We start from the raw sequence: 25,962 nt of genomic DNA, 5'->3' as shown, positions 1-25,962 counted from the left end.
GATCTGCATGACCAATATTCTTCACCCATGCCCATATTTGGGCAAAAGTGAATATGGAGGTGGGTTGAACAAACATGGTAAATGGCGTATACTAATAAAGCGCTTTCTACCTTCTTTCTAAGGCCCAAAGCGCTTTACAGTCACAGTCCCATTCACCCATGCACACACATTCACACACACACATTCACACACTGTGCTGCTTATAGTGTACCTTCATCACACTGAATGCTCCAGCCCACCCACACCCCAGAGCTAGGGGCAGACCGCGGGCCCGCCACCACAGAGACGGAACCAGAGGGCAAGACCCAGCAACCCCCCGTCAAGAAGTAAGAGAAACAGAGAGCGCGCAGAGCCGGGGCCCCCCGCCAGGGCAGCGACCCGCTCCACCCCAAACGCGACCACGCGGGACTTACAACCGGCACCCAGATCAGAGGCACGCCACCGTCCGGGAGTCCTGAGCCCCCATCCGCCCCCACCCCCGAGGCAGGCCTGGAACACCCATGGCCAGCCCGCACTGCGCAGCCCCGCCGAAGACAAACCGGGGGAAGCGGCAGAAACCAGCGACCAGCAGAGGCCCCAGACAGGGCCAGGGCCCGGTGAGCCCGAGGACCAGGCTCCGGTTGCTGTGAGCAACGATGGAAAAATTGGGGGGGCCCTGGAGTCCCAAGAAAAGGGGTCCTTCCCGCTCCACGGGCGATACTGCCCTACCCAGCTCAGATGTGGACGTCCTCCCCGCGTGGAAAAAGAGCTGCAAGGTCAGGGGCGCAAGGGACCCCTAGCCCCACCCAATCCTGGGGGGGGGGGGACAGGGAACAGTCCAATCAAAATTTGTGGACCCCTATGTGTCTAAAGCCAAGAAAGCCTGATTGGGGGGGGGGGGGGGGGGGGGGGGGGGGCTTTTAGCTGTAATTTATGTATTTCCTCAATTGATAATCATGTTTTTTCCCCAGATTGATCATTTCTTTATCACCCCCCACTACCAACTTGTTCATGCAGAATGACCAAATCTGTATTTTTTCCCACAGCCTCCACTGTCTCTGGAGGGTTGTGACCACCAGAGCGTGGTCCTTACCGGGACGGAGGGTTTCTCAGAGGTGTGATGCCTTTGTGCTCCCATGATGTTTATACCCAAACACTGTTTCAACAACTGATAACTGTGGAACCTTCAGCCTTCTGGGAATTGTACTCAAGCAAGACCCAGACTTTTGTGTTGTGTCGACCAAAAACAGAAAAAAAAAAAACCTCCTGTGACACAGATTCTTGTGTTAAAACCCAGACAGGTGATCGTCTCCACCTGAGACACAAACTTATATGTATCTCAGCTATCAGGACGGGCACTTTGGATGTTTTCAGCAAAGACTTTTCTTGTGGGACACAAAATAATTCACCAATTGTGAAGTGAACTATACCTTTGTCTCCTTGAGGGCCTGAGGACAGTGATGATTGACTGATGTTGGCTACTCCTCGCATCCTCTGAAGAACATCTTCTGACAGCTGGTAAAGAAAAAAAAGAGCTCGCTTAGTCACAATATCCAGATTATAAGCATAAAGATCTCAACTCTGCAATAGCTATAAAAACTCAGAATACCATGAATGTTTGAGGAAACACAGCAGGCCTATTTAATTTGGGCGCCTGCTTGTGAATGGCCCAGGAAAAATGGCTAAAAAAAATAAATAGCTACATGAAAAACCACAGGAGGCAGATCAAGTCTATGAGTCACTGATTCTGTGACTCACAACTTTACATGTGTAACCAGCGTTTCTTTTTCTTTTTTCTTTGTTTAAACAAAGTTTTTTTCAGTAAACTGCAAAAAAAAGACTTATATAATAGCAAAACGTTTTAAAAAGGGGCCAACTACATTGGTATGGGTTTTTACCCCCATGCAGCCATTAAATGTAAGAATTACCTTAAAATTTATTTTTAAAAATGAAATAGAAAAAGTCAGTCAAAACACAAAGAAAGATCTAAACTGCAACCCCTCATTCGGCTGGATGTGTACAGCTAAAAGCTTTTTAAATAATTCTGAACTTCCCCAACAATAAAACACACAGACAGTTATGGTGTAGAAAAACTAATGTTGATTTTATTTGGCTGCATAAATGTCATTTATTACACTTTGCTGAGTGGCCGATCGCTCAATTCCTACTCCTAGTATTGGTCGTGAACGCATCACTGTCAAGCCAGCTATTAAACCAAACTTGATTTAAAATCTGTTCAATTAAAACTGTTAAATTAACACAGAGCCTCGCTTACAAATGTAATTTATTAACAAAACAAATAATAGTATAGCCCAGTCTGTGTAGTTTGTTTTTCATGTTTTATTCGTCCCTTATTTGTTGCTATTATTAGCTGAATTCGATTAAGATATTAGCCAAAACCCAAGCAACATGCTAAAGTCCAAACGCGTCATTTAAAACAATATTTACGCATCAATGTAGATAATATTTGCGCCGAATTCACTATAACACACCAAAGAGTTATGAGATGTGTTGAAAGTTTATGAAATGTTTTTGTTTTGTTGGAAAATAATGAAGGAACGCTAAAAAGCGCTTGTTTACGAACGAGGTTCGGCGTAACCGAAAAGGTCACTTTGGTTCATCCCTGCTGAGCCAGCCCCTTCCTCCCCGTCTGTCCTCACCGTTTCGCCACTTGTTTCGTGGGTTCTGGACGAAGCTCTGCCTTCGCTTGGAGTACATTTAGATGTGGAGGAGACATCTTTCGGCGGGGAGTCAGCGCTCCACACACCCTATTAGCCTTATCATCACACGCTAGCAGAAGTAGCATAATTACCTTTACTCCGCGAAGGATCCGGACTCTGTCCTCCTCATCCACGCCATAAGACACTTTTCTGGTCGTACTTTCCCCTAAGCCCATGCCGTTTGTTAGAATGAGCCCCCCCTCTTTAATGAAAATACTGATAGTACTATCAAAGAATTCCGTTAAGCCCCTGTCCAATGACAGAATGTGTGACAGATGGGATGCGGGTTGCCAGGTTTGCTTGGAAATGTCCCCAAATGACCCGATGTTTGCGTGTAAGTGCAGTAACCTTTTCATATGATTGATTTTTATTTATTTATTTTAAGTGAAGCAGCAATTTTTTTTAAACATTTCTTAAAAATTTAAAAGTTGCAATACTTGCAAAATACTTTAGTAAATTTAGGGGGTTATCATCAGATTTGGCAACGCTTACACCATATGCTGCATTTTATACAATTTAATTAAAAGTACCTTTAAAAGTAAATAAAAATAATAAATCTTTATGGTAACGATGAGTCAAACGTTTGCCAACAGACAGCAAACATTCTGTTCAAAGTTTATTTAACCCCCAAACACAAAACATGTCTATAATTCTTCTTTCCATGGTGGTTCACCGGGTTAACTTTGCACAATGACATTGACAGCTGGTGCAGGTGCACACGTTTTACTATAGTTTGGAAAAAAAAGAAAATAGGAGACAAAACTAAGACCTCTTTACCAAAAAAGGTGAATCAGCCAGTGTCTATGTACTTTCTATTTAATTGTTTTAACAGAAATGTAAAAAAAAGAAAAAACTGTAAACATGTTTTATTGTATTAGTTGTTTTTTGCTCATAAGTGTAAATATATTTAGAATTATTGTTTCTCAGTAATTCCTCCCCATCAATAAGTCAATACTTTTGTCATTACAAGATTTAAATTAACATTTAGGAATTTAAAACATATGATACACCATAAATGATAGTTTGTGTCTTTTATAAACAAAAAAAAGAACAAAGCTTTCGTGTTAAAGGAATGCCTTGGCTTGTGGATCTCCAAAATGTTCTGTAAAGTTGATAGTGAACAGTCATTCTACATTCCATTATGAAGCGTGATCCAGGAGTCTGGGTTGCTTGAATGAATGCTGAATGCTGGGAAAACGGGTTCTTTGAACACAGCTTTGAAGGTGTAGATGTGCTCTCTGCTGCCTTTGATGCTGTGGAACGTCAGGGTTCCACCCTCATAGTCCAGCGCCATCTCCAGTTTGGTTGGATGAGGCTTTTTCTCTGGAATCACAACATTACTGGAGGAGCTGCACACGGTGAGTTTGCCATTTTTCCACTGGAGTCTCCAAGACACGGTGTTGTGACCCAGACGGCTGTGGTCACCGCGGCGTGGGATGCTCTTGTAGCACACGCCCATGGCCCACATGCAGTTGGGCCCAACTTCCACCACCCAGACGTGCTGACCGCTGGAGAAGCCCTGGCTGCATAGAACCTGCGGCGCACTGGTGAAGCGCTCCGGGTGGTCCATGTAGGGCTGCTTGTTGGAGGTGAACCTGACTGTGCACAGGTCAGTGGACACATTTAAGTTGGGGTGGGCGGTACAAACGTTAAAGGTGAGCTCCTGCGGGTTGAGGAGGATGTGAAGGGCATCGATGAGCCGGGTCATTTCTGAGCGGAAGTCCAGGGTTTTCAGGCTGGTCTGCAGGCGCTTGGTGTTGACTGGAGGGCTTAGGGAGATTTTGTTGGAGAAATTGCTCGTGACAGCATCCCTCAGCTGTTCTTCTATCATCATAAATCTGGAAAACAGGTACAAAAGCACACAGTCCATAAATCAAAACAATAATGAAAGAAGTTTCCTTGTACACTGCAGCGCTTTTGCTCAATCAGTGTAGACACAGTAGCATTTAAGGAGTTGGGAAGGCTTTTGTGCTCTACCTGCGTATGAAGAGGCATGTATCTCTCTCATTGAGCACCTGTGCAGTTTTCCTCTGGATCTCCAGCAGCTGCTGCTGCGACTCCCCCAGTGCGTTCACTTCCAACTGCGTGCTTTTCCTGCGCTGCCCCCTCTCCTCCTCCAACACCGTCAGCAGACGGTCCCTGTACCTGCAGATACGTACGTCCATGTCCTTCATTGGCCTTCATCACTGATGATGTTCAGGTCCTTTTATTTCCCATGAAACCATTACTCACTACAACAGCTATTATAGAAAAGAAAAGACGAAGCCAAATGAAAAACAAATCCATTCACTTATTCCCATCTAAGAAAAGTAAAGGGGGACAATCCTTCCTCCTCAACTGGACTTAACAGCAATCAACATAACATTTTTAAACAAATTCTCTTGCAAATTGAAGAACACATTTAGGTAGGTGAACTCCTGTCATTTAAAAAGGTGACGAAGTCTTTAAAGTCCCACTCTGATTCTATTCTGATTTATTTTCAAAGTCTTCCCAGTGGTCTTTTAATTATGATTACACCGTGGGGGGGGACCTAGGAACACGTGGCGCCGGGATCCAGAAGCAGGGTTCGATGGCTTGGGGAAAACGCTGGGACAGCTGGAAGAACTCGCCCAAGACCGGCCCACCTGGAGAGCCCCCGCATGCGGCCCATGTCCCAACAGGAAGAAACAGGCGAAAGAAAGAAGTAGAAGGAACCGTTTTGAGCCAAAATGTAAAAACGTTTTTTGTTTTTTTTTTAGAACATAGTTTCTGCAGAGCGGCAGGAGTTGTGGGCGGGACTGTTGGGGTGCAGCAACCCCACCCCCACTTTGCATCACCCATCCATTTACGTGCTCCCCCGCTAGCTTACAGTCCCTCCCACCCCCCACCCTAACTTTACTGGTTCCACAAAAAATGGCGAGCAATATTGGAGCCGTTCACAGTGGGGGACAGTGGGGCGAACAATAACATGGGGGGGGGACTCTGCAGCAGTTCATCTTTTTTTTTTTTTTTTTTTTTAATTCCTTACCTATATAGGAAAACGTCTGTCGAATATCTTCGTCACTGTTCCGCTTTTAGACAGCATCAATGTCAAGAATCCAAACGTTTAATACGCATTTCAGAACCAAAACCCCTTTTAAATGTTAAGCAAATGCATTTTATGTACATTATTTTGACTTGGAAACCAATATTGAATTTATTGAATTGTTACTTTCCAGAAGAAACAAATGACGTCTTGTCTTTTCTTTCATTTGTCAGATTTTACCAAAGAAGTTAAAATAAATAAAGATACTTAAATGAAGGAACAAAATAGAACATTATGGAGTGAAGTCAGTAAAAAAAATAAGAATTATTTTCCAAATGGTCATTGTTTGTCCCCTTTTTTTGCATTTCCTCTCCTTTTGTGTCCCTTTTTTCATTCTTGACTTTTCTTTTATTAATTTCCTTTTAACCTGTTCTTCTTTTCCGTGTTTTGTCTTCCTTCCTGCACAGTAGGATTTTGACGTTTATCTTACATTGTTAGAATTTTCTGTGAGATGGTTTGCATTTTTTTCTTTTATTGCATCATCAGTACAACGATCATGATCATTTTCAGCGCCGCTCGGTTATCTATGCTTCATTTGACCATGTTTTTTTTTTGTTTTTTTGTTTTTTTTAATCTCTTTGAAGACCTTCAGTCTGCTGGCTACTTGCTGTTGACGGAATGTTCCATTGCCGCAGAGGGATGGGGGAGGATGGACACTTTCACATGAGCAGTCTTATGCGTTTTATATGTTTGGCGACCTCTGAACGGAAGATTACTGGTTTGATACCTGCCTTGCCTGCCCATGAGTCGAAGTGTCCTTGGGCAAGACACTGAACCCCACCTTGCCTCTGGTGGAAGCTTGGCCCCCGTGCAGTGTGTGACTGAAGCGCTAGGGGCCTTCGGGGAAGGTAGAAAACCGCTTTACAAGTGTACGCCATTTACCATTTCGTTGATTTCAGTCATTCTAGGATGGGGTAAAATAACAAAGGGTGTGGAAATTATTTTAGACACTTTTTCAAGTTGCGTTTTTTCATCTGCTCCTGATTCACAGTGATTTGAATAAAGACTAAAAGAAAATGCTAATTTAAGCTTACTTTTTTTTTATATATAAATGTCCTCCATCATCAGAAAAACACAAGAACATGTTAGAAACACCAAAAGCCCATCTGTATATTCTGTGTTTTTACTTTATTTAATTTTATTATTACGCATAACATACGTTATGTCGTAATAGTGTACATAAGTTATTACTTACTTTTTTTACTTTTTCTGTTTTTTGCACATGTTGAACACCCCTCACTTTTGCACATTGCTGTCATTCTTCTCTGCTTTTTGAACTGCTGTAACAATTGAATTTCCCCAATGTGGGATCAATAAAGAATATCTCAAAAACACAATTTTCATTGGAGTGGGTCTTTAAAAACAAAACTTTCATCAGCTCTACTATTTGCCTCATCAAAAACTGTCCTGTGACTAAAGGTTTACACACCGCACAATACAGGTGTGCATCATGTGGAGACCGTCCTTCTGTTACCTGTCCACCAGTCCCACAATGCTGTCCATGAGTGAGACTGCCTTGTTGACGATTTTCTCTGCTATGGCCTCGGAGACTCCCTGGTCATTTGTCACCTTCTGCAGGAGGCTCTGTGTGAGCTGCAGGCGTGTCGAAAGAATCTGCAAACACACATTCAACGCAACGAATGTCTATTGTGTGGAAGAAAATGGAGCAGAAATTCTGGAACAACCGGATCTATTTATAGTGCTTTGCTCATTTTCATTTCTCAGATTCTTGTTCCGATAACAAGGTTGGACAATAAGCGTTACTCAAGGTTTCTTTTCCCTGATAAAAATCAGTCAGACGGGAAACCGGAGACAAAGTCTTCAGCTGTCATCTTTACGTAAAACTTTTGTCTCTCTGCATGCATTCCACAGCAAACCAAACGTCAAACCATCTCTTGTTTTATTTTAAAGTCTTGTGAAATGTTCTTCAGCGTTTCATCGGCACTAAAGCAAACCTTTCTCTGTGCAAACTGTTTCTGATTGGGTTGGGATTTCTTCATTTAAATGATCCACAAAGTTTGTGCATGGACCAAAATATAAATTTTTAACTACTTTAATTTGTCATGAACATAGACACGCCGATTCATTCATTGCTCTGAACTTGTCTAAGGTGAAAGGGTCAGATGGGATGTAGCTCACCTTGCTGCGGTTCTCCAGCGCTCTTCTCATCTCCTCCTCAGCGACGCTGAAGGTCAGGACATCGTGATTCTGGTGTTGTCCTTCCACAAAGCACTTGGCGCACAGAGAGGTCATGTCGTTGGAGCAAAAGTACTCAAGGGGGCAGCAGTGGAGGATGCAGGTCTTCACGTCCACCTCCTCCTGGGGCTGCGCCATGGAGTGGTTCCTGAAGCTCTCCTTCTCCTGGTGCTTCTGGAGGTGCCTGGAGCACAACGACACCTCGCACTTCAGGCAGGTCTTTACGGCAGGTGATGGGCTGTCTATGCAGTAGTCACAGAGGTAGGTGGATTTGACCTCCGGGTCAGACTGGGCCTCCCTCACAGCCGAGCTGGAGCGATAACCCTCGATGATGTTGCACAGCTTGAAGTTCTTCTGCAGTGAGTCCATACCATTGAACTCCTCGCGGCACTCAGGGCACCGGGGTAACACTTTACTGCTGACGTCCACGGTGTCAGAACTCTTGCTGATGCAGTCCCGACAGTAGTTGTGGCCACAGGGGAGGACCACTGGATCCTGGTAGAGCTGGAGGCAGATGGGGCAGCTCAGCTCCTGTGCCAAAGTCTCTTCTGGTTTTGATGAAGACATGGCGCCTTGATGTTCTCCTTTTGCTGTCTGTGTTCTAGTGAGACTTGTCTCTGAACTCTTTCTTCACCTATTGGTTCTTATCTTTCCCATCCATCTGGCAGGTCTGCAGGTACATGTGACGAGGCAGGTAACAGTGCGAGCAGGCGCGTCAGCCTTTCATACTTATCTGAAAAGCAGGAGGTGGTTCCAAACTTGTGTACAGAACAACATTCCAACCTAAGAAGCTGTTAGTCCTCCACTGGCAGGAAGCTGCTATTACAGGCCACTGTGGATGCTACAGAGTGCACAAATTCAGAAAGTTTCATTGAAAATGGGGACAGTTACAAAAAATTGCAAAACAAGGCAACTTAAAGGTCTTGGAAGATGAGTAGAAAAAGTTGAACATTTATTTCTGATTTGGAAATTTACTTATTTTCTTTAGGAAAAGTTTGTTCAGCTCATAGAATGGTAGCTCAGGTGGAAAACCTAAAAAACAAAACGCACTCCTGACTTTCTGTGCATGCACCTTTAGCATATGTGGGAAAGTGTAGGTACTGTAGACACAATCAACCTCTGAGCAATTCAGTCCACTGTTGACTGTAAGCACTGTCATCAGAAAAACACTTATAACCTCCATGCTTTCAGTGCATTTGTGGCTACAATTTGTTTTTTTTTTTCAAACAGGCCTTTCAAACAAGAGTGAAGTTCTGCAGATGACAGCATGTAAAGTAGAAGAAAACAAGCATTCGGGGAAGCTGCAGGGAAAGTTCCTCCAAGTTTAGCAGCACGTTCCATGCAAGTGTTTTCAAAATACTTGGAAACTGCAGGTTCAATGTCCAGATGCTTGTTTGAGATTAATACACAAATAAAGGACAATCAGCACCAAGGAGGTTTACAGAAAACACACTCAGAATGTAATTCAAAACCTTGGAGTCAAACATATTTAAACCAACATACAGATTTTATTTTTAGCAATTTTCTGAAAGATTCCACTTCAATGTTTGGCTTTCTTCCTGCTACTGAATTATCACACCCTTATTGTGCATCTGTAACTGGCCGATCTCGCCTTTCAAGTCTTGATCAGAAGTGACTGCTGCACACACACACAACAAAACATTAAGGCGCTTGATTGACACCACAGCCTTTCCCCGTCTAATGAGACGCATGTCACTGTCTTTTCTTGGTCATGTGTTCATGGGCTTCATCAGGACGATTACCTCTTCTCGACAATCCTAAAAACATGCATTTCAGGTTCTGAGACTTCTGCCGTGTGAGAATGAGACTGTTCCAAGTGTCTGAGGATGCACTGATCGCAGGGTGTCTATGGCAGCCTAAAAACAGGAAAATAACACTGATCTTAAGAAGCAAATCACCAGAAAATAGTAAAATGATCTGTCCATGCAACTATTTAAATCTGAAGATAGAAAAAGCCTAGAAACCAGGAGTTTCAGACAAGCTTGCAAAAAGGGAAGACTGAGATGGAAAAAAAACTATAGAATAGAATTACTTAATTTGAAGGTTATGTAACCCAAAATTAAGTTTTTTTTTAAAATTAATTTTAGAACAAAATGAGAATCTTTGAACAAGTTGGTCCATCTCAATATTTCCTCATGAAAACTAAAACTAGCACTTATTCTTAGAACATACCGGTAAGTCCTAATTTTTGTTTCCAAAATAACAACTTGAGTTTTTTGGAGTCTGAAAGTTTTTCTACTGTCCAGTGTATGTAGCAGAAAGATTTAGACGCGTTTTAATAACTTATTTCTAGGTCCAAACTCTTAATGAGACAGAAACGTTCTCCTCTGTGCCGATTTGGAGAAAAGCTTGGAAATGTGTAGAACAAAGTTAAAACAACCTTAAACCTGCCAGAGTGTCTAAAAACAAGGTTTGACATCTTTGCAAGTATCAAAGTTTGCAGTGTGAAAACATGCCTTTAGTAACTCCCAACGTAAAACCTCCGTCTGGGTGAAAAACTGTAAGAAAAAAATTCTAATGAGAAAAAGAAAAGGCATCTTGCTTTTTAACAATTTGGTAAAGATTTTTCAGTCTATTCCCTCACTGTAGTGAACTAGACCAGATTTACTGTGCACACAAATAAAAAAACCTCCCTTCCAGGCAAAGTTTTTAGCTTCTTTCTCCACACCAAAGTGACGGCTCATTTCCCTAAATCAACCAGAATATCCAAGGAAATGATTCCTACCTGTCCAATGTAAATGTGTCCTGCAAACTAAAGCATCCAAACCTCTCACAAAAAATGTATTAACATGACAATCCTGCAGAGGAATTCTGGCTCGTATTTTCATGCAACTCTGCTTTCGTGCATGAGCAGTGTGAATATTTTATGTAGAGTTCTCTAAAATCCAACACAGTGATGGATATGGGTTTAAAAGTGATATCTTTAGCAGAGTATGCAGTTTCAAACATGTTTTAGAGGTCTTTACTTTGGTTGACAGAGGACTTTGTTATCAGCTCAGTGCCTGCAGGGCATCAGCAAAAAATAAAACTCGTAATTCCTCCACCACCATGCTTGAGACCTGATATGATGAGTTTCTGTTGATATTCAGTTTTTTCTTCCAAAGACTCAGCTGGACATTAAAACCAGAAATGAGCCTTTGTCCAAAACGTCATTTCATATTGATCCAGTTTAGCAGACTCTATTCCCATATGTGTTGTTGTTTTCAATTAAGTGCACCATCATGAATGGCAATTTTTGAAATTAGGCTTTGAAAGTCTGAAAAGGCATTTTTGCTGTTAATGGGAGAAGAGATAGTGTCTCAATGTCACAAGAATGGGCAGACAGGTTGGTCCAGTTGCAGCCGGTTTATTAGCTCAGCTAAAAGTCCACAAAGCTAAATCAGGGCCAGGCAGCCAGGGGTCGATAACGAGCACGAGAACATCAGAGAAACAACTAGAGTAATCAGGATACAGGCAAGAGTCGGGGGCAGGCGGAGTCAGAAACGGATTCAGAAGACAGAAGATCAGAAATAAACATATCGCTCAGTGGGTGAAGGCAAATCGGCACATACAATACTTTACACTGGGTGAGGCTCACTGCAGTGTTTAAGCATGCTGAGACTGATTGGGTGAATTAGAGTCAGGTGTGTGGCATCCAGGAAGTGCATGCTGGGGTTGCTGGGAGATGTAGTGTGGTTAGAACTCTTGAGATGGTTCCCGCTGGTGACTTCTGACACTTCAACACAGCAGCAGTTTTTTACATGAATATATATAATAAAAGAAACGTATACTTTTACATTGAAGCTGCAGAAAAAAAAGGCAGATTTAGGTTCAAATACGAACTTATGCAACTCAGGTTAAGCTTCAGGCAAACGAGACGCCAGTCTGTCAGACGTTACCCGAGGCGGTCGCTTCATGCAGAGAAGTGTCTAGCCTTACCTCAGCAGTGGAGCGGTGTGTCTCAAGTTCAAGTTTAAGATGTGGCTATGGTTTAAAAATGTTCCCAAACCTGCATAAAACATCACTTCGAATTTTGATACATTAAAACATGCTTATGTTCTTTTCAAGTTGTGCAGATTCAGAGATTCTAACGAAGATGAAATGATAGAAAACAACCGTAAATACACAAAACTGTCACTAATTTTTACATTTCTTTTGCATAATTTTTCATTGTTTATGTTGGTAAAAGTAAAATACTAAGAAAAGTTGAGGATGACATGAAAAATGCAGCATTATTCAATATTCTGCTCTTGATATTACGTTTTTTTCAATATTCTTTTCTTACACTTTTATAATCAAACTGAAGAACCACTAAACTTTTTACATGTTAAAAGTGGCGTGTCTGGAAGCTAGAAGTAAAAAATCTTTGCTGACGGGTGAGTTTTGGTTGGTTTTCTCTTTCCCTCTGTAATGTAGTCTTTTTACTGTACGTTCCTTCAGGTTTTTCCCATCATCAGACCAGAACCGGATCACGGTTCTGGATCACCAACATTCCTTCTGCGCTGCAGACATTCTGTTCCCTGCGCATGAAAAACTGCGAGCAGCCCTGTTTCTAAAATTAGACCATCCGCTTTCGAGATGAGCTAAGACTTTTTTTGGGGTTTGTTTCATTGTCTCACAGGTTGTCCGTGACTCAGGTTGATCTAACAAAAGCTGAGTTCTTGCTGAACTGGTTCTCATCTGCAGTAAACCCTCCTGCAGAACCACATAAACTTCTAAAGCAGCAACGAGAATTTAGTTTTCTTTTATCAAACACAAATTACAACCGTCTGCAAAAATTCAATTAACTTTTTATTACTATTAGCATTACGAAACTTTAAACTCTATTATCCTTTTTGATACTTTTTTTTGTTCAGTTGCAGCTGTGGAAAAATAATCTGCAGATTTAACACTTTTTGCCAAAAGTTTATGGCATGACAAAAGCTGCAAATCAAACTAAATGATCTGTCATTCATCTAAAACTACTTTCTTTCTCCTCCATCTTCCTGTCTTTCATTCTTCATTAGACGGTTCCTGTTCCTCTTTCCTCATTCCAAGGTGCACCTTTTCTATTTGTACTGTAAATATGAAAAGTGAAACAGTATTTGTTTAAATGTTGGCAAAGAAGTCCTGAACGTATAATATGGCTTTGAAGAATCTCTGTGTGAAGAATGCTGAAGAGCTGAAACCAAGCCAGCTGCTTTCTTCTGCCACCTGTCTGCACATCTGCAGAACCGCTTTTCTGAGAACCACAGTGAAGTTCTGAGATCTTCTGCAAAATCCTCTTTTTGAAAAACTTCTGTTCAAGCTGAAGGTTGATCTCAACAGCGTCTCATGATCAGTTCAGGTGTTTATTTCTTTAAGGTTTTGTCTTTTCAATTCAGTTTTATTTACAACAGTGTTGTAATATTGGGGGCTCCACTCATTGTACAAAACACACAATTAGTTATAAAACACAATAACTGATTGCTAAACTGAACTGGGCCTCCCTTCCTTTAGACCGTCCTTCTCGGCAAGGAAAAACAGATTCCAGGAGAAAAAACAAAAGAAACCTCAGGGGTGTCCACATGAAGGAGGGATCCTCCCCCAGGACAGACAGACGATGTACCAGAACTCTTAGAGAGAATTAGCTTATCTAACTCTACAACGACATGTTTGAATGGTGTTACAGATGGGCTTCAGCCAGAGGGAGTTGGGGGACGGCTGGGGGCGCCAGATGAGCCGGAGGCGAGGTCCACGGTCAAGAACAGAAGCACAGACGAGCCGACTGGAATCTGGAATAACTCCCCCGGAGAGGAGTGGGAAAGAGGGACAACACATGCACCAAACAGAGGCATGGAGAACTTAGTGATAAATAAATGATCAAGAATAAAGAAGAAAATAAGAAAAGGACAATAGAGGACAGAAGAGAGCAGTAAGTTAAATATTCTCTTATTACCAGCTAGCCTGGCAATGGAGCTGTCCAAAGATGAATGTTTAAAGTCTAACTGTGAATGTTGGCCACATTGCCAGGATCTAAACTGGGCTGTTTCAGAAGACGTTTATGCATATTTTCAAGACCGTGGCACTTGTCCTGTTTCTATAGAGGTGTTAATTATAGTTAATTTGGATTCATTCATTAGGGGAAAGATGTCTTTAAAAAAGCCTAGTGGGGATTGGGTCTGAGAGACAGACTTGTTTAACCGTCACCCAAACTGAACCGCCTTGTTTTCATCTGTGGAATGCTATATGTCTAGTATTTTGTGGGGTTTTTTTTTCATTTCACAAGCTGAGCATTTAGGAATCAGTACTACCTTTGTCAAGTTAGTATAAAACACTATCTTAAAAAGTCTCTCTCCAACCATCAACTACACCATGAGTCAGCCTGATGCTGGTAAGTTTCTGCTCTTTGAATTTGGATGTAAATGTGGTTTAGCTTCAGTGCAAAACAATGACTTGATAGCAGTCCAAAACTTTAAAAGTAATATTTATGTCGATTAGAATGTCAGTGGAACGGGAAACTAAAACAACAACATCTTTCCAAGTAAGGGATTACGGCCTTAAGTGTGCTTTATCAGAAATTAAAGCACGTCAACCGTCCAACGCGAAGTGCGTTCAGGCCATTATCCAGCTTATATGGTCGCTTACAAAAGGCATAAGTATTCAATCAGTTAGTACTTTAGTCTTGTTTTTTTTTTGTTTAGATCACGTTTTTTACAAAAAGTGGACTATTTGTTACGGGTTGTGGCGCGCTCAGAAACTGAGCTGATAAAAAAGTTCACCCGGGGGGGTACGATGAGCAGAACTCATGGTCTTAAGGACAAGCGACATTTACGCTGGTCGTCACGATGGGTTAAATTAAGCATCAGTTCAGAGAGAGAGAGTTCACGTCTAACTGCTTGTTTTTGTCCAGAGGATGAAGCTAAAGTTTGTTCTAAAGAAGCTGGCGCAGTGATATAAAAACATTTATGCTATATGACGGATCTCTTTTGTTCGTTTTCACTATGGATTTTCACTTTTTAATGCACACCCAGCAGCCGATCAGAATCCAGTTTTCACCCGAACCATAGTCTCATTGTTTTGATGTGGCGCATTTGTCACCTTGACGTCTGTTTCAGCTTCTTTCACTTTGTCTTGGCAGAAGACTTTATTTCAGTTGCATTTTTAGTCTTTAACTTTGTAATTGAAAACAACTCTACAAGAGAAACATTTATAAATGTGGGTGTCTTTAAATAAACCTCTGTCATCATTTATACTGAATGTGTCGGCACAGATTAAATTAAATAAATGAACATTTTCATTCCCCGGCCACTTTATTAGAAATTCTGCGATGAATCGAGCTTTAAGACGCTTGAAGGCGGTGCTTGCTGCCAGAGCCGCCAACGTGCAACCCCTCTCGTTGACCCAGAACCAGAAATCTCCAGAGTTTCTGAAATACACCAACAACCAACAGCCATGCCACGTTAAAAATCCCCCTCTTTCCCCAATTTTAATGTTTGTGTGAACTGCTGCAGCTCGTCTGAACCACGTTTACACGTCTAAATGCATTGAGTTGCTGCCATGTGGTCGTCTGATTAGAAATTTGCATTAAGAGCCGTTGGACAGGTGTGCCTAATAAAGTGGCCAGTGAAGCTACTGATACCTCTGTGTTTGGCAGACGTCTCCATCTGCCCACTTGCTTCCGTTGCTGTGAGTCAAGAAGATGTTTCTGTGCACGTTGACTCACACAAACACACACTTCCCTGAGAGTTTTCTTTTGTCCTTTTCAGATGGGCCGTTCCTTGTTTCCACCTTCTTTGTTGGGCTGGTTTCAGCAGCGGCAGGAGGCCTCCTCCTGGGGAGAACTGCTGTGGTCTTACTCGCATCTCTGGAGCTTCTGGTGACCAACACATCCGTCATGGACAACCCGGAGAACTATGTTGCAAACCCAATAGACATTCTGGAGAAGCCCAGAGAACTTTCCTCTCAGAGAACCAGCCACAGTCATGTGAACAACATTTTTATGTCACTGTTTATGGGGGACTTCCGTGTTTGGACGTCATGTTTCTCATTGGCTGTAGGCTACTATGTTGGATCATCAATGTATGGCTTGGTCATAAAAAGATACAGTAAAACAGCGGTGGAAAAAGCCCCGACTTTGGCTGGACCCGTGTGTCTCATGGGGGTCACTACAACTGGATACATGCTGGGCTTTGCGTCGGAGGTTTTTGTATCCATAGACTTCACTCTCACTTCTATATTTGATGGTTTTCGTGTCGGATTTGGCCTTTTTTATTTAAATGTTCTTTTCAAAAAAAGCCATCTATTAATGCCGAAATTTTTACTACCTTTTACAAGTTCAGTAGTCGTGTTCATCGTCTTTATGATCTTTCAAACATATGTGACTTTATTTCTGTCTCTGATCTTAGCTTTGAGTATTTCATATTATTTGTCAAAACTCTCGGACTCAAAAGTGGCTTACTTGTCTTTGTCGCTGATGTTGATTGTGACAGGTGGATTTAACCTGCAGTCAAAGCCAATCGCTGAGCGGTCAAACTCCAACGGTGCTTTGATCCCGTGGCTTTTCATTTGGGTTTTAACCCTTCAACTGCTGATGGTTCATGTTGGGAAATTAGCATACGTTTTATGGCAGAAAGGAGGAGCGGTTAAAATCGGTGCCAGCTCCGCAGCTCTGGGCGGCGCAGTTCTCATGGTCATTGATTCGGTGCGGCACGTCACGGGCCCTGGACCCACCATTGGAGCTCTGACGGGGGTGGCAGGAGCAGCTGGGGTGTCGCTAGCTGCGGCTGAGGCTGTAACGCAGACGTTTGGAGGCGGAGAAAGAGTTGCTCTAGGGAAGTTAGGAGAGATTGTTGGGGCAGCTGGAGGAGCATTTTTCTTCTCCTTTCCCCACAGCCGACTGCTGGGTGTCTTTATGAGCCTCTGTGCAGCTGCTGCATCTGCATTATCCATGCCTGTGGTGGACTGTCTACTAGTCAATAAGACTTTATTGAAGACCATATGGCATCACATATGTATAGGGATTTCATTTGGTTTGATCATCAGGTTAATCTGCTTGTGGTTTTATCTAACATACACCACTTTGGGTTTTGTGGCTATTTGTAAATTCATACAGATGCATCTATTTGGCATTTTCGGCTTTTCCTGAATTCTTAGATCAAACTATAAAGAGCTCAGTTCCTGAAAAGAAGAGACAAGAAAACGATTATCCCAAAAAAAAAAAGCAGAAGTGCTTCAAATGGAAAATAAAGTATTTTTAAATATGAGAAAAGCTTAAAATTTGCTCATAGTACACATGTTTACTGTTTTAATCACAAATTGCGATTTGTGGAGTTATTATTTGTGCAATTTCTCTGGAAGCTTTAGGTCCTGAATACAAGTGGCTGATTGTTTGACTTTAACAGAAATATTTTTTTCTGCAGCCAATGAACCGTCTCTTGTTTTTAATGTTATTTGCTAATCCATTTTCCATTGACGTTTGCTTAGTTTCAGCTTTATTCTTTTGAAACTTGTTTAAATGTTGAGAACACTAATGTGAGTCATTCTGTACAGCCTTTATATCACTGCTGCTGTTATTATGAATTCCAGATATGCACAAAATATATGAAAAAAAACTTTTAAAATACCTAAAAAGTTTGTATCAAAGAGATTTTTCTGTGTTTTTTGTTGTTTTAGGACACTTTCTTGTTCAGTTTACTCTTTGACTTTTAACGCATGCTCTTCACTTGGAAATAAGACTTTTTTACCCTCTATTATTTTTTGGTAGGCTGTTCTTATTGTTGATTTTTTCAATTCTGAAAGTGTAAATTTATGCTTTTTGTGCTGTAAATGAATGAATACTTTTCACATTGTACTAATTTTGGATAAAATGGTTCTTTTTTTCTGTAATGTACTGGTTACTTGAAGTGTCAAATTAGTTTTGTTTTCAACAACCCTGTTAGGTTATATGTGATAAAGAAGGTGATTCACACATTTTTGGTATGTATTTCCATAAAACACTTCCTTTTTTCCCTGATTGATTCTTGTTTTTGGCTGAAGCATTAGGAACATTTAAAAAATTAACAAACAAAATAAAAATTAAAGCCGCAAGCGGCTTTGTATGGTCCGTAGGTGCAAATCGCCCCCGTCGCCCACTTCTACGCACCACAGCCACGCCATCGCTGCCCACCTCTACGCACCACCGCCGCCTTCACCGCACACCGTTACTGGAGGCTAGTCATGCAAACAATGCTAATTTTGCTAATGTTGCTAAAAAGGCTAGCATTGCGATCAGCATTATTGAATGATTCAGAAAAACACATTGCTTCAGATGCTTATTATGCTAACTATGTCAGTTATGCTAATGTGTATAAAAGTGCTATCATCGCAATCAGCATTTTAAACTGACTCAGAAAAACACATTGCTTAAGATTATGCTAACTATGCTAGTTATGCTAATAGGGATAAAAAAGATAGCTAAGCAATTAGCATCATGAATTCACTCAGAAAAACATATTGCTCCGTTGGAAAGAGCTACAGGTCATAAGTTGATAGAAAATCCACTTTTTTCAAAAAGGCAGCTTTTCTGTTGATTTCATCTCCATAGCAACTGTTTTATGTTTTGGTTGCCTGGCGATAACGAACAGATCGGCCTCAGTTTCAGATTAATCGGAAAGAGTACACTTTTGAGTGTCCTTAGCAACAAAGATCTATTGCTAACCTTGTCCACATGCCTTATATGTCCGTATCCAGTGTTTTTCATTATGTTCAGTTTCACCTGACAACTTCTAATTCCAACATTTTGTCCACAGTAGCTTGCCATTGATGCCCCTGTTGTTTTGAGCCGATTGATAAAAATCCCAAAGACAAGTTTACATTTGTATCCGGTAATAAAGGTGATTTTTTTGAAAAATTCAAGATTGCCGCCTTTTCCCGAAGACAAAGGTCGATGAAGCTTCAGAGGCGGTTGTAGACTTACGTTAGCAGCATGTGTGTGAAATTTCGTGAAAATCGCCCAAAAAGAAGTTAATTTTTCCATGAAAACACGACCGCCAAAAAAAATGACCGCCAAACAGTAGGTCATGTCGCCACCTCGTAATGATTTCAATACTTCGTTTGAATATCCCTGACAAGGTTATTTTGATTTAATTGCCGATGTAAAAAAAAAAAAAAATTCCGAATGTTTTTGCAGAGTCAGCACTTTTTTTGCGACAGTTTTTTGTTCCTCTATTGGTCTTGTCGTATGTTACATTGTTTTGTTCACCGTGGGCCAGGGAAGCGCATATTTCATTTTTATGACATTATGATAATAAATGTGCAAGCTAGCTTTGATCGCAACAGTTGCGAATTTGCCATCCGCACGCCCTTTTAAAATCTACAACTTTTAATTCCAACATTATGTCCACAGTAGCTTGCCATTGATGCCCAAGAAGTTTCGAGACGATCGATAAAAATCAGGTGGACGAGTTATGGTTAGGATCTGGTACTAAAAAGTGCTTTTTTTTTCAAAATGCAAGATGGCGGCCTTTTCCCAAGGTCAAAGGTCAACAACACTTCTGTGGTGTTTGTAGACTGGGGCTGGCAGTGAGTGTGTGCAATTTTGTGAAAATCGCCCAAACCAAAGAGTCGTTTTCCCATACAACCAAAAACATCTTTTCCATTTCACTGAAACAGTTTAAAAATTACACTCCAGATGACCCTCGTCTGCATAGGAGGCTAGTATCTAACATAAAAGAGCTCCATCTGATTGGTCAACAACATGAAGGCGTCCATCTAGTCAAATGCATAAATGGTTTTGATTCGTTAAATACTTCAAGCTGCCATGAGATTTTTTTAAGGTAGACGTTTGTTCCAATTTTCGCCGTCTTTTGCGATATGCATGTTGCACAGCTTGATCTCGCGATAACGATAAATTTGCGATATGTTGTGCAATTACAACATATACAAACAATATAACATTTGAAACTAAGATAAAAAATAAATATCCTAAATAAAACTATAGCACATCCTTTGTAAGATAAATATTAATGGATGGAGTACAAATGTGACATGAATGCACAGTCTGCGCAGACGTGATGACATCGTGCTCTCTTTAGTCTGCAATGGCCTGGTTGCAGTGCTTTCTCATCTGTACCCCGCAAGTAAATGCAATTGCAGTCTATGGCAAGCCAGAGGTGATGCACTTCTTAAAAGTAGCACATAATTGACATCGTCAGGATGGGCGTAAAAAGCAGCATAAATGCGTTCAAAGCTGTGCATCCAAAACGCTGTTTTGCTGCGTCACATATGGGAGACATAGGGGGCGGCCGTGTTTCAACGGTAGGGCGGTCGACCCATGATCGTAAGATTGCAGGTTCAATACCCGCCTTGCACGCCCAGGGGTCGATGCGTCCTTGGGCAAGACACTGAACCCCACCTTGCCTCTGGTGGTAGGCGGGCGCCTGTGTTTGGCAGCGGAGCCGCCACCAGTGAGTGAATGGGTCTGTGACTGTAAAGCGCTTTGGGCCTTGTTGATAGAAAAGCGCTATATAAGTATACGCGATTTTCCATTTAAATGCTGTTATGTTTGCTGTAGTCTGGTGGTTAAAACAGCAGCACTTTGACTTTTTCTCGAGCAGGAAGTGTGAGTTCCGGATCTTTCTTTTTTCTTTTTGATAATATATAAAAAATATCAAAGCAAGCTATCTTTGTAGCTGACAATAAAACATTTTTTGTCCTCAATGACTGAACCAACATGTTGTTATAACAAAAAAAACCTGATTCCTATTTAAAAATCAAACATTGAAAAGCGTAATGAATTATTAAAAATGGTTACATTGATTGATTTCTAATGATATTACTTCACTTGCTCCAAAAATTGATTCATGATTTTTTTCTAATGTAACATAATTTTGCACATATTTTAACTTTTGATACTTGATCAATTTTTGCTATGAAGATTTCTGAAACAGTGTTATGTCTATTTTACTGCTATAGTGTTATTTTATTAATCATATACATGACTTCTATAAGTAACATAATCTGCATATATTTTGGATAACTGATCTGCATTTTCCATGTTGATTTCTAAAATAGTTATTTTTTACATAATAATTAAGTAATTCATCTTTGTCATGTGCTTCATTGATACTTCAGGATTCTTAATTCTGTCTGATCAAATTTATGAACCAGATAAACATAAATCATGTAATAAAATGGTAAAACTGGGGTGGGATTATATACATTTGCTTCCTTCCACTCCCTTAGTAGTAATATTTATTAATATGTCCAATGATCCTAAGTTTGATTCGTCATTGGATGAATGTATAACTGATGATTGTATTGTTTTTGTGTATTATTCTTATTGATTGCTTGAAATAAACCATTTCAGATCAAATCAAATCACTTTACAAATGTTGTATTAGGCTATTGACTCATTCCAACAGAGGTGTGTGGTGGTGCAGCGATAAAGCAGCCAGCGCTTAATGCCTTGCTTTACTGTCCTGGCTATGCTGACAATCACATTTTCTCAAACTCTTCAATTCTTTTTGGATCTGGGGAAGCCGGAGCGCCCGGAGAGAACCCGTGCTAACTGGATCCTCTTCCAGTGAAGCCACAGCGCTAATCCAAAGAGCATTAGAGCGGGAACGACTGCTGTGACTTCCATTCAACAAGAACCTTCAGTGTGTTTGCCGGTTACCATAGTGACGGCAATTTTAGTTAAAGAAGGTTGGGTTGAAGGTTCCACTTCCCTGGAAGAGGATCTGGTTTAAAGTCCTAAATGGATAAACACTGTTTGACTAATAACGTGTTTGGCATAAAAAATAAATAAAAGAAATGAAAAAGATTTCAATGAACAAAAAGGCATTTTTCTAACTTTATGATAAAAACATTTTAGGAATTCCTTCTGTTTGGAATTAAGAACAAAACTTAGAGGCTGAGTGCACCCTGTACATTCCTTCATGTTTATGTCCTAATATTCTATAAATATCTCTAATTTCTTGTTTCCTACTGGTAATCTAAAAATGTCTCTAAACTTTTATTTCCTACTAATCTAAAAATGTCTCTCATTTTTTATTTTCTAATAATCTAAAAATGTCTCTAATGTTTTATTTCCTACTAGATATCTAATAAAATAACCTAAATCCTTACAGAACCAGGAAATCCTCAACATGATCCTCAAAGTCGAAACAATCCTCATCAAAATCGGAAAACTCCTCATCATCCTCGCCAAATTCTTCCTCATCCTCCTCTTCCTCAAATTCCTCATCCCCCACATGTTTCTCTTGATCTTCTTCAGTCAGTGAAGAGACAGAAACTTTCATTTCTTCGATGAAGACTGCTCCTTTAATGGAATTTACAGACTCTTCATCATCCGAAGGATTCTGGAGCTCTTCATCAAAACTGACTTCCTCATCATCCTCCTCCTCCTCCTCAAATTCCTCATCTTCCACATGTTTCTCTTGATCTTCCTCAGTCAGTGAAGAGACAGAAACTTTCATTTCTTTGATGGAGACTGTTCCTTTAATGGAATTTACAGACTCTTCATCGTCTGATGTGTTCTGGAGCTCTTCATCAGAACTGATGTCCTCATATTCTATCTCATCCCCTTCATATTCCTCCTCACACTCTTCCTCATATTCCTCATCATCTGAAGGATTCTGGAGCTCTTCATCAGAACTGACTTCCTCATCATCTTCCTCATGTTTCTCTTGATCTTCTTCAGTCAGTGAAGAGACAGAAGCTTTTATTTCAGTGATGGAGACTGTTCCTTTAATGGACTTCACAGACTCTTCTTCATCAGAAGGATGCTGGAGCTCTTCATCGGAACTTACTTCTTCCTCCTCCTCCTTTTCCTCACATTCCTCATCATCTTCCTCGTGTTTCTCTTGATCTTCCTCAGTCAGTGAAGAGACAGAAGCTTTTATTTCAATGCTGGAGACTGTTCCTATAATGGAATTTACAGACTCTTCATCATCTGAGAGATTCTGGAGCTCTTCATCAGAACTGACCTCCTCATCCTCCTCCTCCTCCTCCTCACATTCCTCATCATCTTCCTCATGTTTCTCTTGATCTTCCTCAGTCAGTGAAGAGACAGAAGCTTTTATTTCAATGATGGAGACTGTTCCTTTAATGGATTTCACAGACTCTTCATCATCCGAAGGATTCCGGAGCTCTTCATCGTCTGATGTGTTCTGGAGCTCTTCATCGTCTGATGTGTTCTGGAGCTCTTCATCAGAACTGATGTCTTCATACTCCTCCTCATCTTCCTCATATTCCTCATGATCTTCCTCATGTTTTTCTTGATCTTCCTCAGTCAGTGAAGAGACAGAAGCTTTTATTTCAGTGATGGAGACTGTTCCTTTAATGGACTTCACAGACTCTTCATCATCAGAAGGATGCTGGAGCTCTTCATCAGAACTGACTTTCTCATCCTCCTCCTCCTCACATTCCTCATCCCCCACATTTTTCTCTTGATCTTCCTCAGTCAGTGAAGAGAGAAAAACCTTCATTTCTTTGATGGAGACTGTTCTTTTAATGGAGTTCACAGACTCTTCATCATCAGAAGGATGCTGGAGCTCTTCATCAGAACTGACCTCCTCATCATTTTGGATGCCTGATGAAGAGGAGGATGAAGGCTCGTGCAGGCTTGCTTCCTCCTGGTCTGTGAGGATGTTCCTGATGGACTCTGTCAGGTCCTCCTTGGTTTTCTGGAGGTCCTGGTTCTCCAGCTGAAGAACATCTGCTGCAGCCTTTTGCTTCTTGAACTCTTCCATCCACTCCTGAGCTTCAATCTCTTCCACTTTCAGGCGTGAGATTTCCGTGTCCAGACCTGCCTGCTGGTCCTGCAGGCAGCAGATGTCCTCCAGCATTCTGGAGTACTCCTCCCTCATCTGGTCTCTTTGGTGGCGTCGGTTCTGCAGCGTCTGACGTTCCTGCTGCAGAACCTCCGTTTGCTGCTGGAACTGCTGCATCTGGAGGTGCAGGTCTTGGATTTTTCCTTGAAGGATGACAGTTTCCTTCTCCATCCTCTCACTTTCCTCTCTGGCGGCACAGACTCTGTCCTCCAAATCCAAATGATGACTGACTTCCTGTTCCAGTCTGGAGATTTCCTCTGAGAGGTCAGAGTTGATCTGGACCGCTTTCCTGTTTTTGGCTTGATGTTTCTGACATGCAGACTGCAGAGCTTTCATGTTCTTGATGGACTTTGTCAGCTGCTCCTTGGTTTTCTGGAGTTCTTGGTAGTCCAGCTGAAGAACATCTGCTTCAGCCTTTTGCTTGTTGTGCTCTTCAGTCCACTCCTGACCTCTAGCTTCTTGAATTTTCAGCTGTGAGATTTCATTTTCCAGTCTGGTGATTTCCTCTGTGAGGTCAGAGTTGATCTGGAACGCCTCCCTGGTCTTTGCTTGGAGATGCTGACATGCAGATTGCAGCTCCTCCACCTCCTCAGAGGAGCGTTGGACTCCTTCCCGTCTCCTCTGCAGGTCTTTGGTCTCTTTTCTGAGCTGCATCAGCTCCAGGCTGAGTCTCTGGTGCAGCATGCGGAGCTGGATGGCGTCGTTGGGCTGCTCTCTCAGCTGGGACAGCTCTGCCTGCAGCTCTTTCTTTAGTTCCTCCAAACGGTATTGTTCTTCAACCATGGCGGGGAACTCTTCTCTCATTTGGTCTCGCTCCAGGATTTCTGTCTGCAGCTTCTGAAGCTCCGTTTTCAGAGCGGCGGTCTCCTCTTCCAGAGCGTGGAAATGGTTGAACTCCAGTTTGTAGTCCATTTCCAGGACGGCTTGGTGGCCGACCTTTTTCTGCAGCTTCTGCAGCTCGGCTTTCAGAACTGCAGACTTCTTCTCCATGATTTTCCTCTCCTGTTTCACCCGCTCCTGCTCCAGTTTCAGCTCTGCGTCCAGCCAGAGTTTGGACCTCAGAGCCACCATTTCCTCTTTGCTTTCACGGATGTTCTCAGAGAAGGCAGCGATTGTCTGTCTTTCTGCCTCACATTTCTCCTGGATCTTCATCTGCTGCTGAACTTGTGTGTTCAGGGTCTCCAGGGATTTCAGCAGCTCTTTGTTTTTCTGAGCAGCAGCTTTCCTCTCCCTCTTCAGGTTCTTGCGGGTGCTCTCCAGATCCTTCATGTTGGACAGATTTTTTCCAATCTTTTCCATCTGGCTGACCATGATGGAGTTCTGGGTCAGGATTGTCTCCGTACTTTGGCTGATTTCTTTCAGAGACATTTTCAAACTTTCTTTTAGAATTTCTGGAACTGTTCTTTTGCTGCTTTTAGTCTTTCTTGTCGCTTCAGTTCTCTTTTTTACTCTCTTTCCCTCGTTTCTCTCGGTTACTCTGTGAGTTCAGGCGGTTATATTTGGCGATGTTGCTGACAGTATTAGATGACGTCACATGCTCTCATCTGATGCTGAATGACCTTAGAAACAATCGTAATGACGTGCTAAACAATCGTAGTAATGACACAATATGCCGTCATCTGTCTGAATGACCTAATGTGACCTTCCGTGACACGATGTGTCACGTGCTGCGTCACAAACGTTATGACTTCAAGGATTTATGAAGCGCTTCATTTTCGCGCATGCGTACTGACGGCTCCTCCACAGAACCGCTTCCTGCTCGCGCATGCGTGGTGACGGCTCCTCCACGGAGCCGCAGTTCGACCGGCGGCAGCTGCGCAAACGAGAGGAATTCTGATGTTTCTGGACGGTATCGATCAATATCAATACTCCAGTGGTATTTGCTGATTGGTTGTGAAATGCCCGCGTGCTGCTGTCATGAAGCAGAGATGTTCAAAGGAACCGCCGAAGGCCTGTAGACGTTTTCCCGGTTCTGAACTTCCGGACCTGAAAGTTGCACCTGAGACAGATGGACTGAGTTTATGCTGAATAAACAGTAAAAAAAAAAAAATAATAATAACATTAATTAATGATATAAGAAGGACGTTTTTGAGTAAAATAAAAGTTTCCAAACATTTTCTGATTCTACCGTTAAAAGAATTTCTGGATCAAATTATCAGTTCAGAAATGTAAAATAAATTTTGTTTAATACATTTATGTCTTAACTTGTGGATTAAATGTTGTTTAATGT

General features: G+C 41.6%; 4 protein-coding genes across 9 annotated transcripts in view; 1 reads left to right on the top strand and 3 right to left on the bottom strand.

Moving 5' to 3' along the window:
* Positions 1-2,989, bottom strand: part of LOC101160162 (MICOS complex subunit mic25a-like) — a 66,040-nt gene extending 63,051 nt beyond the window's left edge. For 2 of the 6 annotated variants that reach the window (XR_002873500.1, XM_023956342.1), the window contains exons 1-2: positions 2,792-2,989; positions 1,410-1,494 (exon numbers count right to left, since the gene is read on the bottom strand). Coding sequence is in view for 4 of the 6 variants with exons in the window: in XM_023956342.1 (XP_023812110.1) it covers positions 1,410-1,494; positions 2,792-2,875 (169 nt within the window). In the remaining 2 variants the exon portion in view is untranslated. The remainder of the gene's footprint in view (positions 1-1,409; positions 1,495-2,791) is intronic. The other 4 variants (XR_002873501.1, XM_023956340.1, XM_023956341.1 and 1 more) reach the window with 3 other exon arrangements.
* Positions 2,990-3,550: 561 nt separating this feature from the next.
* Positions 3,551-9,836, bottom strand: LOC101159915 (E3 ubiquitin/ISG15 ligase TRIM25). The gene is made up of 4 exons (XM_004070265.4): positions 7,903-9,836; positions 7,238-7,377; positions 4,677-4,844; positions 3,551-4,537 (listed from the first exon to the last, which is right to left on the bottom strand). The coding sequence occupies exons 1-4, from the start codon at positions 8,524-8,526 to the stop codon at positions 3,829-3,831; spliced, it is 1,641 nt and encodes a 546-aa protein (XP_004070313.1). The 5' UTR covers positions 8,527-9,836; the 3' UTR covers positions 3,551-3,828.
* Positions 9,837-14,217: 4,381 nt separating this feature from the next.
* LOC110015320 lies at positions 14,218-19,069 on the top strand. The gene is made up of 2 exons (XM_020704418.2): positions 14,218-14,311; positions 15,687-19,069. Exons 1-2 carry the CDS (start codon positions 14,293-14,295, stop codon positions 17,063-17,065), a joined length of 1,398 nt encoding a protein of 465 aa, XP_020560077.1. The 5' UTR covers positions 14,218-14,292; the 3' UTR covers positions 17,066-19,069.
* Positions 19,070-21,246: 2,177 nt separating this feature from the next.
* On the bottom strand, positions 21,247-25,216 carry LOC105354314 (glutamic acid-rich protein-like). Its single transcript, XM_020704414.2, has one exon. It carries the CDS (start codon positions 25,098-25,100, stop codon positions 22,023-22,025), a length of 3,078 nt encoding a protein of 1,025 aa, XP_020560073.2. The 5' UTR covers positions 25,101-25,216; the 3' UTR covers positions 21,247-22,022.
* Positions 25,217-25,962: the final 746 nt, after the last annotated feature.

Source organism: Oryzias latipes, chromosome 7 (assembly GCF_002234675.1).
Source record: "Oryzias latipes chromosome 7, ASM223467v1".
NCBI classification, from domain to species: Eukaryota; Metazoa; Chordata; class Actinopteri; order Beloniformes; family Adrianichthyidae; genus Oryzias; species Oryzias latipes.
This window is presented reverse-complemented; position numbering and strand designations above follow the sequence as displayed.